Here is a 15,871-nt window from a genome sequence, read left to right as displayed (position 1 = left end):
TATGAAAAAAAGCTGTTTTACTGTGTAAAAGTAGTAAAACATACAAAATCTATACAAATTTGGTATCGTTGCAATCGTAACAACCCGCTGTATAAAGTTATTGTGTTATTTATACCACACGGTAAACGGCGTAGATTTAGGACGCAAAAAAAGTGTGGCGAAATGTCAGATTTTTTTTCTATAAAAGTTAATAAAAGTTAATCAATAAATATGTACCTCAAAATGGTGCTATTAAAAAATACAACTTGTCCCGCAAAAAACAAGACCTTATACAGCTATGTCGACGCAAAATAAAAACGTTATAGCTCTCTGAATGCGACGATGGAAAAACGTAAAAAATAGCTTGGTCATTAAGGTCTAAAATAGACTGGTCATTAAGGGGTTAAGCATAATGTTCCATAATGCTAACTGTGAATTAGAACCACTTAAAGGGGTTGTCCAGGTCGAGAACAAAGTGTTTGCTTTTTTTTACCCAGAGTCCGTGCCACTCTTGTCCATGAGTGGTGACTGGATACCAGATTGGTGCTGTTTCTGGAAAAACCAAAATACCTATTTTATTTTTTTATTTTTCTCTAATCTCGGAAACCAATAATAATACAGATAACCTGGTGTGAGACCCCTATGAAGGGAAATAAAAGCTGCAGATTGTGAGCTGTTCTCTTCAGAACAACCAGCTAGTATGTCTGTAAATAAGCTATTTATAAAAGTTTGTTTTTTTCCCCATGTAGAACAAAGTCGTCGGGATGACTTGGAGAGTTTGGGATATGTTCTTATGTACTTTAACCTGGGGTCGCTGCCCTGGCAGGGATTGAAAGCTGCAACCAAACGGCAGAAATATGAACGGATTAGTGAGAAGAAAATGTCAACTCCTATTGAGGTCCTCTGCAAAGGCTATCCCTGTAAGTGTTTCATATTAATGTTTCTTATATATTAACTGGAAAAAATGAAATATAAACATTTTATTTCCTAAAGGTTATGTTTATCTGGGTGTCCAGTTTATTCCTTAACCCTTAGGCGCACTACGACGCAACTGTACGTCCATGTGGCCAGTGTCTTAGCGCACAGGGACGTACAGTTACTCCGTGGCGACAGTGTGCACCAGGAACCAAGAGGCCAGCTGTCCCTGACAGCTGACACTCCACTGTATGCCGATCAGCGGCTTATTTCCGCTGATTTTGGCAATTAACCCCTTAATTGCGGTGATCGATTGCAATCGGCGCATTCAGGGGTTTCTAGCACATCGGCAGACCTCACAATGAAATCGTGAGGTTTGCAGATGGCTAGCATGGCGATTGGAGGCCAAGTAATGGACTCCGTGTCTGCCATGTACGGAAGCCTATCAGGACCAGCCTCCTGATAGACTTCCTGTCAGAGTGACAGGACGTCACTGCCGTTCGCGATGCACACTGTCGATGACCGTGTCGGTGACAGTGTGCATTGGGAACCGGGAGGTCAGCTGTCCCTGACAGCTGACACTCCACTGTTGCCAATCAGTGGCTCATTGCCTCTGATTTTGGCAATTAACACGTTACAGGCAGGGCTCGATTGCGATCTCCGCATGTAGGGGGTTTGTAGCACATCAGCAGCCCCCATGCAATTGTGGTGGCTGCTGATGCTTGTGATGGCACCCCGGGGCCAGACAACGGCCTCCGGGTCTGGCATGTACGGAAGCCTATGAGGACGTCACACTGACAGTTGGAATACGTTACACTGCTTAGGTAGTGTAATGTATTCTAGCAGCGATCAGAGCTGCAGGTAAAAAAAAAGTGTAAAAAGTAAAGAATAAAGTTTAAAAAAAAGTTAATAATTTTTTTTTACAAAAGTGTAATATATATATATATATATATATATTTTATTTATTTTATAAAACAATGCCAGAATCACTATTTTTTGGTAACCACCCCTCCCAAAATATAGAATAAAAAGTGATCAAAAAGTCGCATGTACCTGAAAATAGTACCAATAAAAACTACAACCCGTCCTGCAAAAAACAAGCCCTTACACCGATTTTTTTGACTGAAAAATAAAAGTTACGGCTCTCAGAATATGGTGACACAGAATATAAATTATTTTATAAAGAAGTGATTTTATTGAGCAAACGCTGCAAAACATAAAAAACTATATCCATATGGTATCGCGATAATTGTACCGACCCACAGAATAAAGTAAAATTGTCATTTATAGAGCATTATGAACGCCGTAAGAAATAAAGAATTTAAACCGCCAAAATCACTGTTTTTTGTCACCAAAGCTCTAAATAAAATGTAATAAAAATGTAATAAAAAGTGATCAAAAAGTTGCATGTACCAAAAAATGATACCAATAAAAACTACAGCTCGTCCTGCCAAAAATAAGCCCTCACACCGCTCAATTCATGGAAAAATAAAAAAGTTATGGCGTTTGGAAGGCGGAGAGTGAAAAACTAAAATGGAAAAGCAAAAAAGGATCAGTCCTGCAAAGGTTAATAAATTTCTATTCAAAAAATACATTATTACCACATGTGGGGTATTGTCATACTCGGGAGAGATTGCGTTACAAATTTAGGGCGACTTTTTCTCCTTTATCCCTTGTGAAAATGAAAAAATTCAACATTTTAGTGGACAAAAATGTTTATATTCATTTTCATGGCCTAATTCTACTAAATTCTGCAAAAAACCTGTGTGGTATAAATGCATACTATAACACTAGAAAAATTCCTTGAGGGGTATAATTTTCCAAATGGGGTCACTTTTGGGGTGTTTCCACGGTTTTGTTCCCTCCAGGGCGTTGCAATCGCGACATGGCACTAAAAACCAATCCAGCAAAATCTGCGCTCCAAAATCCAAATGGCGCTCCCTCCCTTCTGAGCGCTGCCGTGGGTCCAAACAGTTTATTACCACATATGGGGTATTTCCGTAATCGGGAGAAGATGCTTTACAAATGTTGCGATGCATTTTCTTCTCTGTAAATATTAAAAATTTCTGTTTTTCTCAGAAAAAAAGTTGATTTTCATTTTCACAGACTAACTCCAATAAATATAGCAAAATACCTGTGGGGTCAAAGTGCTAACTATACCACTAGATAAATTCCTTGAGGGGGTCTAGTTTCCAAAATGGGGTCACTTTAGGGGAGTTTCCACTGTTTTGGCACCGCAAGGCCTCTTCAAACCTGACATGGTGCCTAAAATATAATCTAAAAATAAGCAGGCTCCAAAATCCACTAGGTGCTCCTTTGCTTCTAAGGCCGGTGTTTCGGTCCATTAGGGCACTAGGGCCACATGTGGGATATTCCTAAAAACTGCAGGACCTGGGCAATAAATATTGAGTTGTATTTCTCTGGTAAAACCTTCTGTGTTACATAATTTTTTTTATTACATATGAGTTTCGGCAAAAAAAAGAGAAATTTGTAAATTTCCCCTCTACTTTGCTTTATTTCCTGTGAAACACCTAAAGGGTTAAGAAGCTTTCTGACTGCTGTTTTAAATACTTTGAGGGGTGCAGTTTTTAAAATGGGGTGATTTATTGGGGGATTCTAATATATGGCCCTCAAAACCACTTCAGAACTAAACTGGTCCCTGTAAAACTTTTCAATTTTTCTTGAAAATGGGAGAAATTGCAGCTAAAGTTCGAAGCCTTGTAACGTCCTAGAAAAATAAAAGTATGTTCAAAAAACGATGCAAATATAAAGTACACATATGGGAAATGGTAACTAGTTAATATTTTGTGTGGTGTTACTATTTTGTTACTATTACTATTATTCTGTTTTACAAGCAGATACATTTAAATTTAGAAAAATGCACATTTTTGCAAATTTTCTCTCAATTTTGGTGTTTTTCACGAATAAATATTGAATTTATCGACCAAATTTTTCCACTATCATAAACTACAATATGTCACGAGAAAACAATCTCAGAACCGCTTGGATAGGTAAAAGCATTCCAGAGTTATTACCACATAAAGTAACACATCAGATTTGAAATAATCAGCTGTGCCACAAGGCCAAAACAGGCTGCGTCCTAAAGGGGTTAAAGGGAATGTGTCAGGAAATATTATAAATTAGATTCTAATTTATAACATTTCCCTGTGCTGGTCACTAGAGGGAGCAATTCCCAAAATTGCAGCATTGGCATGTGGTAAAGCAACCACATTGCTTTATGCTGCAAATTTGGTGTAAACACACGCTCTAGTGAGCTCACAGAATCCCCCCTCCCTTATCCTGGCTAGTGCCAGGAGAAAGGAGGGGATTGAATGTTCAAGCCTCCTACACTGTGTGCCGCCATTTTTTGAGCGAATACACAGTGTAGTAGGCTTACTAAAGGCTTACACACTAAAACACAAACATAACTTACCTGCCGCCGCCGCTCCCTCCGGTCCGTACGCTCCGTCTGCTCCCTCCGCTCCTAGTGCTTGCTTCAGAATACATGTCCGGAAGCCGCGACCGGAAGTAGTCCTCTTACTGTCCAGCCACGGCTTCCGGTCCACAAGAAAATGGCGCCGGATGTCGCTCGGTCGGAGACCTTCCATTTGGACTGTGTGGGAGCGGCTCCCGTTCGCATTCTCTATGGGGATGTATGTGCCGTATTCCATGTCTGTATGTGTCATTAATCGACACATACAGAGATGAAAAAAAAATGGCAGCCCCCATAGAGAAGAAAAAGTTTAAAAAAAAAAAAGAAGTGAAACACAAATAAATATTTTTTTTTAAAATAAAACACTAAGGCCTCATGCACACGACCGTAGCAGTGTGCACGGCCGTGATTTTCGGGTCGGCCGGCTGCGGACTGTCAGCCGCAGGCCGCCCGCAAATCGCGGGACATGCACATGGCCGCCGCCATTGTTTTCAATGAGCCCGGACCGCAGAACAGGGCCGTAATAAGGCATGCCGGTTCTTTCTGCGGTCCGGGTTCCCGGGCCGTGCAAGGACTGCAAAAACTACGGTCGTGTGCATGGCCCCATAGAAAAGAATGGGGCCGCAATTCTCCCGTGGAATTGCGGCCGCAAAAACACGTTCGTGTGCATGGGGCCTAAAAGCCAATTGATCTAAAAAAAAATGTTTTCGCGACACCCTTCCTTTAAAGGGGTTGTCCAGTTTCCGCAAATTAATATAATTTTTTTGTGTACTGAAAAGTTATACAATGTATATTAGTTATAGTTATACAATCTATAAAAGAATATACAATATATTCTTTATTCCTCATGGTTTCAAGATCTCCGCTTGTTGTTCACTAGGAACATTCATTGTTTTCTTCCAATAGATAAAATTATGTATGTGGTCATGTGATGGACACACAGGTGCACGGCTCGTTACGTTATATGTATCAGAGTGTTTTCTCTTAACGATCCCATCCTAGGTCAATGGACAAAATTGTATCCACTGGAAGTAAACCAGAAGTGTACTAAATAAAAACAAGCAGAGATCTTGAAAACCATGAGGAAGTATTACAGGAAATAGATAACTGCAGAACTCTTAAATTATACAAAAAAAAATAACATTCATTTGCTTAAGAGGACAACCCCTTTTAAATTGATATTCGCTAATGCAGTTCTATTGAGAAATTGATGAAGAAGGCAGTTTATCCGTATTGATTTATAACATAAACTAGTTTTAGACAAAGGGTAGTAAAAGTGTTGCTTACATTGAGCGGTTTCCTTGGTTAGCAGTTCTCGGACTGCATACGTTGAGTTAACTGTGTACAGAGCAATAAGACTCTGTAGTTTTAAATGCCCCCTTCTGGCTCCTTTTGTGATTACATTCCCATTACTATAATGGATGGGTGATCACATTCCTACAGATGAAGATTGCACATTTGAGTTGTAGCCACTTTCCACTCTGGCTAAAATGAGCCTTCTTAAAGGGAGACCCCCCTCTATATAAACGTTTGTTTTTTTTGTTTGCTTACCAGCTGTTATCTAATGTATTGAGGTGTTTAGTGGCACCACTAACAAATGATAAAGCACATTAAAGGGAAGTTTCATTTTAAAATATCTTTTAACATGGCACGGACCCCATGCCACGAGATTCCCATACAGTGAAATGGGATATTTCTGACGACCTGAGTCAGAAGAAGGGGTACAGCACTCGACTTCTATAGGGTCCTATACATTCATCAGATTCTGAATGAAGCTATATGCCTGAACAGAAAATATCTATGCAATTCAGTATAGGTCCTATGTATTTGTATGCATCGACTTCGTAAACACAGGAACAAAAATCTTTCAGTGGGTTGTTTGTACATAATAGAAGGCAGGGACATGTGAATTATTAAAGGGTTATTGAGACCATGTGTGTATTCTATTCTCTTACAGCGGAATTCTCGACTTATCTGAATTTCTGCCGTTCCCTACGATTTGATGACAAACCTGACTATTCATACCTGAGGCAACTTTTCCGTAACCTCTTCCATCGACAAGGATTTTCATACGACTACGTGTTCGACTGGAACATGCTCAAATTTGTGAGTTTTTAATAGAGCTGTTGGTTTAATACCATCGGATCCATGTTTTTGTCAGTTTTCTTAATGCTGATTAGATTAACGAATCCCTATTTTTTTTTCTGTAATGTATAGTCAGTTCTTAGAGTTTGTTCTCCATAATTTTTTTTTGTAAAAGGGGTTATTCGGGAAGTGAAAATTAATTTTTATTTTTTTAAGGGCTGCAATTGAAATAAACAAAAAAGCAATACTTACCTATCCTTGCCAGCGGCGATCCAGCATGGTCACTCCTATTTACATGTACGCAGCGTGTAACCACTGCAGCCTATCAGAGCTCAATGGGGTTCTGTGGTGACGAATCATAAATACAGCATATGGCCCCTGAGCTGCGCTGAGCCCTCAGCAATCACATTCTACATATATGTAAACAAGCATCGGGACTGCCGCGACAGCGCTGGATTGCCGGGGGCAAGGAAACTTAAAGAGGCTCTGTCACCAGATTTTGCAACCCCTATCTGCTATTGCAGCAGATAGGCGCTGCAATGTAGATTACAGTAACGTTTTTATTTTAAAAAAACGAGCATTTTTGGCCAAGTTATGACCATTTTTGTAGTTCTGCAAATGAGGCTTGCAAAAGTCCAAGTGGGTGTGTTTAAAAGTAAAAGTCCAAGTGGGTGTGTATTAGGTGCGTACATCGGGGCGTTTTTAATACTTTTACTAGCTGGGCGCTCTGATGAGAAGTAACATCCTCTTCTCTTCAGAACGCCCAGCTTGTGACAGTGCAGATCTGTGACGTCACTCACAGGTCCTGCATCGTGACGGCCACATCGGCACCAGAGGCTACAGCTGATTCTGCAGCAGCATCAGCGTTTGCAGGTAAGTCGATCTTACCTGCAAACGCTGATGCTGCTGCAGAATCAACTGTAGCCTCTGCTGCCGATGTGGCCGTCACGATGCAGGACCTGTGAGTGACGTCACAGATCTGCACTGTCAGAAGCTGGGCGTTCTGAAGAGAAGAGGATGTTACTTCTCTTCACAGCGCCCAGCTAGTAAAAGTATTAAAAACGCCCCGATGTACGCACCTAATACACGCCCACTTGGACTTTTACTTTTAAACACACCCACTTGGACTTTTGCAAGCCTCATTTGCATAATTACAAAAATGGTCATAACTTGGCCAAAAATGCTCGTTTTTTAAAAATAAAAACGTTACTGTAATCTACATTGCAGCGCCTATCTGCTGCAATAGCAGATAGGGGTTGCAAAATCTGGTGACAGAGCCTCTTTAAGTACTTCATTTGCAGCCCCCAAGAAAAAAGAAGATAACCCCTTTAACGCTTACCAGGACTATTAATAATGTTTCAAACTATTTTATTAGAACATTCAATAATTCACATGTGGAATGTAATGTTAGAGTTTTTCTGGCCCCCAGACCAATCTTCCACATTTGCTTATTAAAGCACTATAGCCGGGTTCACAGATTTGATCCTGATAAAGAGGAGAACCACACCAAGAAACTGGCACACAAAAAATAAATATTTGGTTTGCTGTTTAAAAAAACTGATTTAGGTGTGTTTAATTGTAGGGTGCAGCTCGGAATCCAGAAGATATGGACAGAGAAAGAAGAGAACATGATCGAGAAGAGAGAATGGGACAACTTAGAGGTTCTACTACTCGAGCACTGCCCCCTGGCCCTCCTGCAGGTGCAGCTCCTAATCGGTTAAGGAATGGTGCAGAACCTGTAGCCTCCACACCAGCCTCAAGGATTCAGCAGAGTGGTAAGTACTTGCTACTTACACTACTCTGCGTTATATATTAATCCTTATAAAACGCCACTTTTTCCCGGAGACTGACTAATCCCCACAATATTGTTTTACCTTGGAATCTGAATAGCTGAGGGATCCAGATGTGACTGTGCTTGGTGAAAGCAGTTCATGTCCCTATTACTGGGTGAACCCTTTGTCACCTCTATGAAGAAATACTCTGTTCGAGATTGCCAACAAAAGAAGTATTTTGTTATGGGTCTAGTTATATTCTATTATCTATGGAAAGCTGTGAAGAGGAGTTTTTTTGGGAGAGCACATGCATAAAGGGTCACTATTCTAAAAACAAAAGGGTCAGTGGGAGTCGCGTGCCAGGAGCCCCATAAATTGCTACAATGAAGGGCAGAAGCTGTGATACTTCAGCGCTGATGGTCTATTTTTTTTTGGCACTTATTGGAGAGGCGGGATTAACCATGTATGGGCTACAGACTTTCTGCGAGCCCGTACACCTCTCTCCAAGGGGAGCTGGAAAAAAGACAATTTAAGCAGAAGGGCCATAGTGCTCAGCCGAGTATTTCTACCCCTTTGTTCTAGTAAGTATGGGGGTCTTGGCGCAAAACTTCTGAGGTTATACAATGCAGACTGAGAGAAAAACTATAGCGGTTCCAATGTGCTACCTAAAGACAGACTTGTATTTTGAACTAAACAAAATAAAAATCTTAGAAATACGCTTGGGTCTTCAAGACAGAACCAATGTCAGACTTAGATTTCTTCTAGCACTCTAGAGCAATGTTCTAGTGATGGTGTTGGAGCAGTACCACAATGCAACCCTGATTCTCCATAGCAAACTCAAAGGGTGTATTCTGGTTACAACAAGTTACCCCCTATCCATAGGGTAGAGGTTAACTTGCTGATCGGTGGGTGTCCGACAGCGGGGACCCCTACTCGTTTGAACAGAGTGGTAGTTCGGTCATGAGCACTGCCACTCCATTCCTTCTTTATGGCAGCGCCGGAAATAGCTGAACACTGTCTCGTAAAATGGTGGGGGTCCCAGCTGTTGGACACCCACCGATCAGCAAGTTCCCTACGGATCGGGGGTAACTTGCAACCGAAATTACCCCTTTAATGATTTGGCAACATTGCAAGCTGTTGATGCAGAGTTAAACACATACACCTGGCCTCATTACTACTGTGTACCAGGTGTATTTGTTAATTGTGACAAAGAGACTTCTCTTGATATGAAGGGGGTACGTTTGACTATTGAATTCTAAAGCCGTGTTCTGACCTAACATAAATACACTTTAGTTTGCCTCTTCATGTTCCAGGTAATACCTCTCCTCGGGCAATTTCACGGGTAGACAGAGAACGCAAGGTCAGCATGAGGTTACATCGGGGAGCCCCAGCAAATGTCTCTTCCTCGGATCTCACCGGTCGACAAGAAGTGTCACGGATTTCAGCATCACAGGTGAAGCTATTCTCATGTAACGCCGATGTCAAGAAATGGCGAACCTCAATATTTAAAGAAAATGTATTGTCAGAAAATAACATAATTGATTTATATATTTTTCTATTTTTTTTTGTGGGGGGGGGGGGGTTTCTGGCTATCCACATAAAAAATAATAATCTTGAAGTATTGCAGTATTCACACTGGCCACTAGAACGATCATAATTAGCGGATATTTCCTTTTCTCTGGAGCTCACTTGTCATCTTTGCTGTATATACAGGCACAGAATGAGGAGAATCGTCCCATTATCATTAGAGGGAGGGCAATAATGACAGCTATCGTACTGCTGGAGGTCTAGATAAGACAGGATAGTAGCACTATACACCGAGAAGGCTCTGTACGCAGCTCCCCTGGTCTCTGGGGGAGGGGCTGTACTACATCCCTTCCTGGAGGTTGAGAAATTGGCAGAGAAACTCTCATATTTTTACAGTCATTTGAGACTCCTAGTTGCCATAAAGCGAACACAACATGCTGTACTGACCTATACATGAAAGAACTGTGTCTCTACAATATGGCCGCCCCAGGAAAGGTTTTACAAATATAAAATAGGCCAAATTTTTTTTTTCAAAAGAAAGACCAAACACATATCATCGAGATACTTAAATCGAATTAATGAAACTAAAATGATATGCGTGACACACTGCCTTAGGATAAGGCTATCCATGTGTAATCGGTAGGGGCATGTCATGTAAATGGGGTTGCTATGCCTGGATAAACAACGAAGGTGCCAATTCTGTAATGTGCACTCCTCTACACAGGATAACCCATCCTGACAAGCATAGTAAGTGTTCTTGGACTGCTCCCCAGCTTTACACTTTTTCCTCCTGCAAACCCCATAAATGCTTCATAGGGGCAGAATCCAAACATGGCATATATAGGGAGGTTTCATTACGTTCCGATTCCAGCCTCTGGGTGCCCATATCATTATAGTGTAGACCCTTTTAACAGAGTGGATTTTACTTCAAAGCGTAACTAACTTATCAGGTGTTTTTTCAGAATAAGCTGCCATGTGTGTGTGCATGAGGAATAACACTATTTCTGGCCATTATATGACTTGTGTTCTGCATTATTTAGCAGTTTTCCCCTCTGCAGGCTCTTTCTCTAATTGTCTCTGAGCTAGTGGGCGGAGCATAATGGCTTTCATGTCTTCCATACACTGCACACACAGATAGGAGAGCAGGATTGTGTAAGCTTCACAGGAGCAAACTCTCCTGATAGATACAGCACTGAAAATGATGAAGCAGCACTTCCAGTTGAAAACAAAGTAATACATTTATTCACCAAAGTTTCACCCTCTCAATGAAATGTTGCTGTGAACCTTTGGTGAATAAATTATTACATTTTTCAACTGGAAGTGCTGCTTCATCTTCAGTGCTGTATCAGGAGAGGTCTCTCCTGTGAAACATACATACATACATACATACATACATACAGCAGTAATAAGCATTGTATCTGAGAAGAGCAAGGTGTAGTTGAAATTATTCTAGACCTCCAAGCTGCTCTTTCATTTTAGTCTGCCTTGAGCTGAAGGGCTAAATAATCAAACTGAGTGATTACTATTGATGTGCTGCCTTGTAACCGAAATGGTCTGTGGTTGTTAGTCCAGTTGCTCAGGATGCACTGCCTGTCAGACATACCTTGGCTGTTGAGCTCAAACCTGGCAGCAGTCAAGCAATGTCATTGTCCATCTTCGTTTGCAGAATTAGGCAGTTTTAAGCCAGGCGTTATACGGATGCTTTTCTGCCCCCCGTATTCTAGACGTAACACCCGGACCTCCCATGGTTTATAAGAGTCAGTGTTAGAGCATTATAGTCTTCTATGGTGTTCTAACTCAGGTTATTATAAACCGCAGGGTGTTGCGTCCGTAATAGGGCCGCATAAAAGCCCCTGAATTACGCCCCTTTTGAAACCGGTCTTAATTAGATTTTTGTAAGTTCGGTTGAAAACGTATTAATGAATTCTTGCGCATCGTGTGAAGCTTCTTGGTGATTGGTGTAATTTTTTTTTTAGGCCAGCGTACCGTTTGATCATCTTGGAAAATGAAAGTTGTCACTGGACCAATGTTTGCTTAGGTGAGATCCTTTTAATTTTTAATCTTTTACAAAATTACTGAGGGAAATGATAAAAAAAAAAGATAAATTCAGGAGTGATACCTACAGGTGTAACGAAAACCTATCCAACTTTGGTCTAGAAGATTTAACGTCCGTCTCACGCTTTGTGCATTTACACGGCCATAAATTATGTTTCCTATTTATCTTCAAGTTCCTTGCAGGAAAACATTTAGGGTGAGAACACACGGTGTGGTGGCCGAAACCACCTCCCACATGCGGTGGCACATGGCTGCATGATTTTGCCGCTAACAACACGGTTTTACTGGAAAATTCGCTCGCCCATTTGTCACCCATGTGAGCGTGGTTTTGGCAGCGTGCGGCTACTGCGCCATGTGTTCACTCTTTATTTGGGAAAGGCTTACTAATGTAATAAAAAGCCTATTAAGGACAAACTATTTTATTATTTTTTTTGCATGAAAATTAAAGAAGAATTTTATTGAAAAATATCATTACAAATAAACAAGCATGTATAGAAATGCAATAAAAAGTACAACCTTTTCAACAAGATAAAGAGATGCTGTAAGTGGGATATGAGTACAGACTGTGTCGAGGTCCTACAAGAAGGCTTGTTATAATGCAGTAAATCCATATATTATATTATAATACGTCCCAACAGGAGTACATCAGGGTAAACACACACAATCTAGATGATAGATAAATGACATGCTTCATAATTACAAATAACAGCATAGCAAGTAAACACATATAGTTGCCCCTGATGAAGTACATACAAAATGCAAGGCTGGAACAGGTGACGCAACCAAGAAAGTACCAGACCCACACAACACCGCCGCGTGTTTCGCCGTAGCTTCCCTGACAAAGGAAATATATAAGGGTTACACTTAGGATATTTACTAATGTAATATACAGTTAGGTCCAGAATTATTTGCACAGTGACAGCCTGGTAAACGAAATCTCGTTTACCTCGTAATCTCGCGAGATTACGCGCGGCTTGCTGGAATCTCACAGAAAAGATTCAGAAGTGTCAAAATTCTGAATACACATGACGTCCAGGCTGGAGGTCATGTGTATTCATTATCAGGACACTTGTGTATGTGGCTGCACATCGTTCTAGTAAGAACACTATGTGCTGTGTAAATGAATGGAGAGGAGTGCATGATGCTGATTTGGTCACTGATTCGTCAGCATCATACACTTCTATTCACAACGCCCACAAGTAAACACGCCCAGATAAAAACACAATACACGCCCAGTTGGACATACGAATAAAAACACACCCAGTTGTCCATTTCAAAGCCCATTTGCATATATATATATATATATATATATATATATATATATATATATAAAATAACTCATAACTTGGCCAAAAATGAAAGTTGTTTTTTTTTAAAAAACGTTACTGTTCTCTACATTGCAGCGCCGCACATGCAATAGGAGATAGGGATTTGAGAATCTGGTGACAGAGCCTCTTTAAGTTTTTTCTTAACCCCTTAAGGACGCAGCCTAGTTTTGGCCTTAAGGCTCAGAGCCCATTTTTCAAATCTGACATATTTCACTTTATGTGGTAATAACGTCGGAATGCTTAAACCTACCCAAGCGATTCTGAGATTGTTTTCTCGTGACACATTGGGCTTCATGTTCGTGGTAAAATTTGGTCGATATATTCAGTGTTTATTGGTGAAAAATTGCAAAATTTAGAGAAAATGTTGAAAAAATTGAATTTTTCAGAATTTAAATGCATCTGCTTGTAAAACAGACGGTTATACCACCCAAAATAGTTACTAGTTCACATTTCCCATATGTCTACTTTAGATTGGCATCGTTTTTTGAACATTCTTTTATTTTTCTTGGACGTTACAAGGCTTAGAACATAAACAGCAATTTCTCATATTTTTAAGAAAATTTCAAAAGCCTTTTTTTTTAAGGTACCTCTTGAGTTCTGAAGTGGCTTTGTGGGGCCTATGTATTAGAAACCCTGATAAAACACCCCATTTTAAAAACTAGACCCCTCAAAGTATTCAAAACAGCAGTTAGAAAGTTTTTTAACCCTTCAGGCATTTCACAGGAATTAAAGGGAATGTGTTGCCAGAAAAACATGTTTTTTTTTTTAAAAATTAAACATTTAGTGTGTGGGTGATTAAACATTGTTCAAATTTTTTTTATTTTTTTGCACGAGTCCATGTAATATTATAAATTATTTCTAATTTATAATACTACCCATTTTTGGTCACTAGATGGAGCTGTTCCCAAAATTGCAGCATTGCAACATTGGGTTAAAAGCCCTCGCTCTAGTGAGCTCTCAGCATCCCCCCCTCCTTTATCCTGGCTAGTGCCGGGATAAACGAGGGGTTTGAAAGGTTTAACCTCCTACACTGTGTGTCGCCATTTTTTGAGGTAACCCACAGTGTAGTAGGTTTACATACAGTAGTAAACACACACAAACACTAACATACATTGAAATCTCTTACCTGCTCCTGCCGCCGCGGCTCCCTCCGGCCCGTCCGCTCCCTTTGCTGCCGCTGTTCCGTGTGCACAAGTCCGGAAGCCGCGACCGGAAGTAGTAATATTACTGTCCGGCCGCGACTTCCGGTCCACAGGAAAATGGCGCCGGACGGCGCCAATTTCGAATAGGACTGTGTGGGAGCGGCGCATGCGCAGTTCCCACACAGACACCGTACACGGCAGTCAATGGGACGGGAGCCGTTCACAGTCCCTATGGGACTGTGGCTGCCGTATTCCATGTCTGTGTGTGTCGTTAATCGACACACACAGAAATGGAACAAAAAATGGCAGCCCCCATAGGGAAGAAAAAGTGTAAAAATAAGAAACAGTAAAACACAAACACACAAATGAAAATAAACGTTTTTATTAAAGCACTAACATCTTTAACATATAAAAAAATTATTTGTGATGACACTGTTCCTTTAAAGCAAAGTGGAGGTGACATTTGCAAATTTCATTTTTCTTGCTGAATTTCAATTTTATTCATTTTTTTTTCTGTAACACAGAAGGTTTTACCAGAGAAACACTACTAAATATGTATTTTCCAGATTCTGCCGTTTTTAGAAATGTCCCACATGTGGCCCTACTGCGCTCGTGGACTAAAAGACAAGCCCTAGAAGCAAAGAAGCACCTAGTGCATTTTGAGTTTTTTATTAGAATATATTTTAGGCAGCATGCCAGGTTTGAAGAGGTGTTGAGGTGTCAAAACAGTAGGAATCCCCCAATAGTGACCCCATTTTGTAAACTACACCCCTCAAGGAATTCATTTATGGTTGTTGTTACCATTTTGACCGCACATTTTTTTCACAGCACGTATTTGAATTGGGCTCTGAAATGAAAAAAATGTCATTTTTTCCAATAAAATGTCATTTGTGATCAAAATTTCTTATTTTCACAGGGAACAAAATACCCCATTTTGTTGCCCAATTTGTCCTTAGTGTGGCAGTACCCCATTTGTGGTGATAAACTGCCGTTTGGGCCCATGGGAGGGCTCAGAAGGAAAGGAGCGCTATATGTTTGTTGGAGTCCAGATTTTGTTGGATTGGTTTTCGGGTGCCATGTCGCATTTGCAGAGCCTCAGAGGTATCAAAGCAATGGAAACCCACCAAAAGTTACCCCATTTTGGAAACTACACCCCTCAAGGAATTCATTTATGGTGGTTGTTAGCATTTTGACCGCACAGTTTTTTCACAGCACCTATTTCAATTGGGCTGTGACATTAAAAAAAATGACATTTTTTCCAATAAGATGTAATTTTTTACCAAAATTTCTTATTTTCACAGGGAACAAAATACTCAATTTTGTTGCCCAATTTCTCCTGAGTGCATCAATACCCCATTTGTGGCAATAAACTGCCGTTTGGGCCCATGGGAGGCCTCAGAAGGGAAGGAGCGCTGTGTGTTCTTTGGAGTACAGATTTTGCTGGTTTGGTTTTCGTGTGCCATGTCGCATTTGCAGAGCCCCAGAGGTATCAAAGCAATGGAAACCCACCAGAAGTGACCCCATTTTGGAAACTACACCCCTCAAGGAATTCATTTATGGGTAATGTGACCATTTAGACCCCATAGTTTCTTCACAGAACTTATTTGAATTGGGCTGGGAATGAAAACAAAATTA

The 15,871-nt window shown here is 40.6% G+C and overlaps 1 protein-coding gene across 2 annotated transcripts in view; it reads left to right on the top strand.

The window, feature by feature from the left end:
* The window catches only part of CSNK1E (casein kinase 1 epsilon), a 91,230-nt gene that overhangs the window by 68,287 nt on the left and 7,072 nt on the right, over positions 1-15,871 (top strand). For both annotated transcript variants that reach the window (XM_075833694.1, XM_075833695.1), the window contains exons 6-10: positions 729-899; positions 6,285-6,433; positions 7,995-8,187; positions 9,498-9,637; positions 11,688-11,749. In XM_075833694.1, coding sequence (XP_075689809.1) covers positions 729-899; positions 6,285-6,433; positions 7,995-8,187; positions 9,498-9,637; positions 11,688-11,720 — 686 coding nt within the window. In that variant the 3' untranslated portion in view covers positions 11,721-11,749. The remainder of the gene's footprint in view (positions 1-728; positions 900-6,284; positions 6,434-7,994; positions 8,188-9,497; positions 9,638-11,687; positions 11,750-15,871) is intronic.

Source organism: Rhinoderma darwinii, chromosome 7, assembly GCF_050947455.1.
Source record: "Rhinoderma darwinii isolate aRhiDar2 chromosome 7, aRhiDar2.hap1, whole genome shotgun sequence".
Classification (NCBI taxonomy): Eukaryota; Metazoa; Chordata; class Amphibia; order Anura; family Rhinodermatidae; genus Rhinoderma; species Rhinoderma darwinii.
Note: the sequence above shows the minus strand (reverse complement) of the source record. Positions and strands in the feature narration are given on the sequence as shown.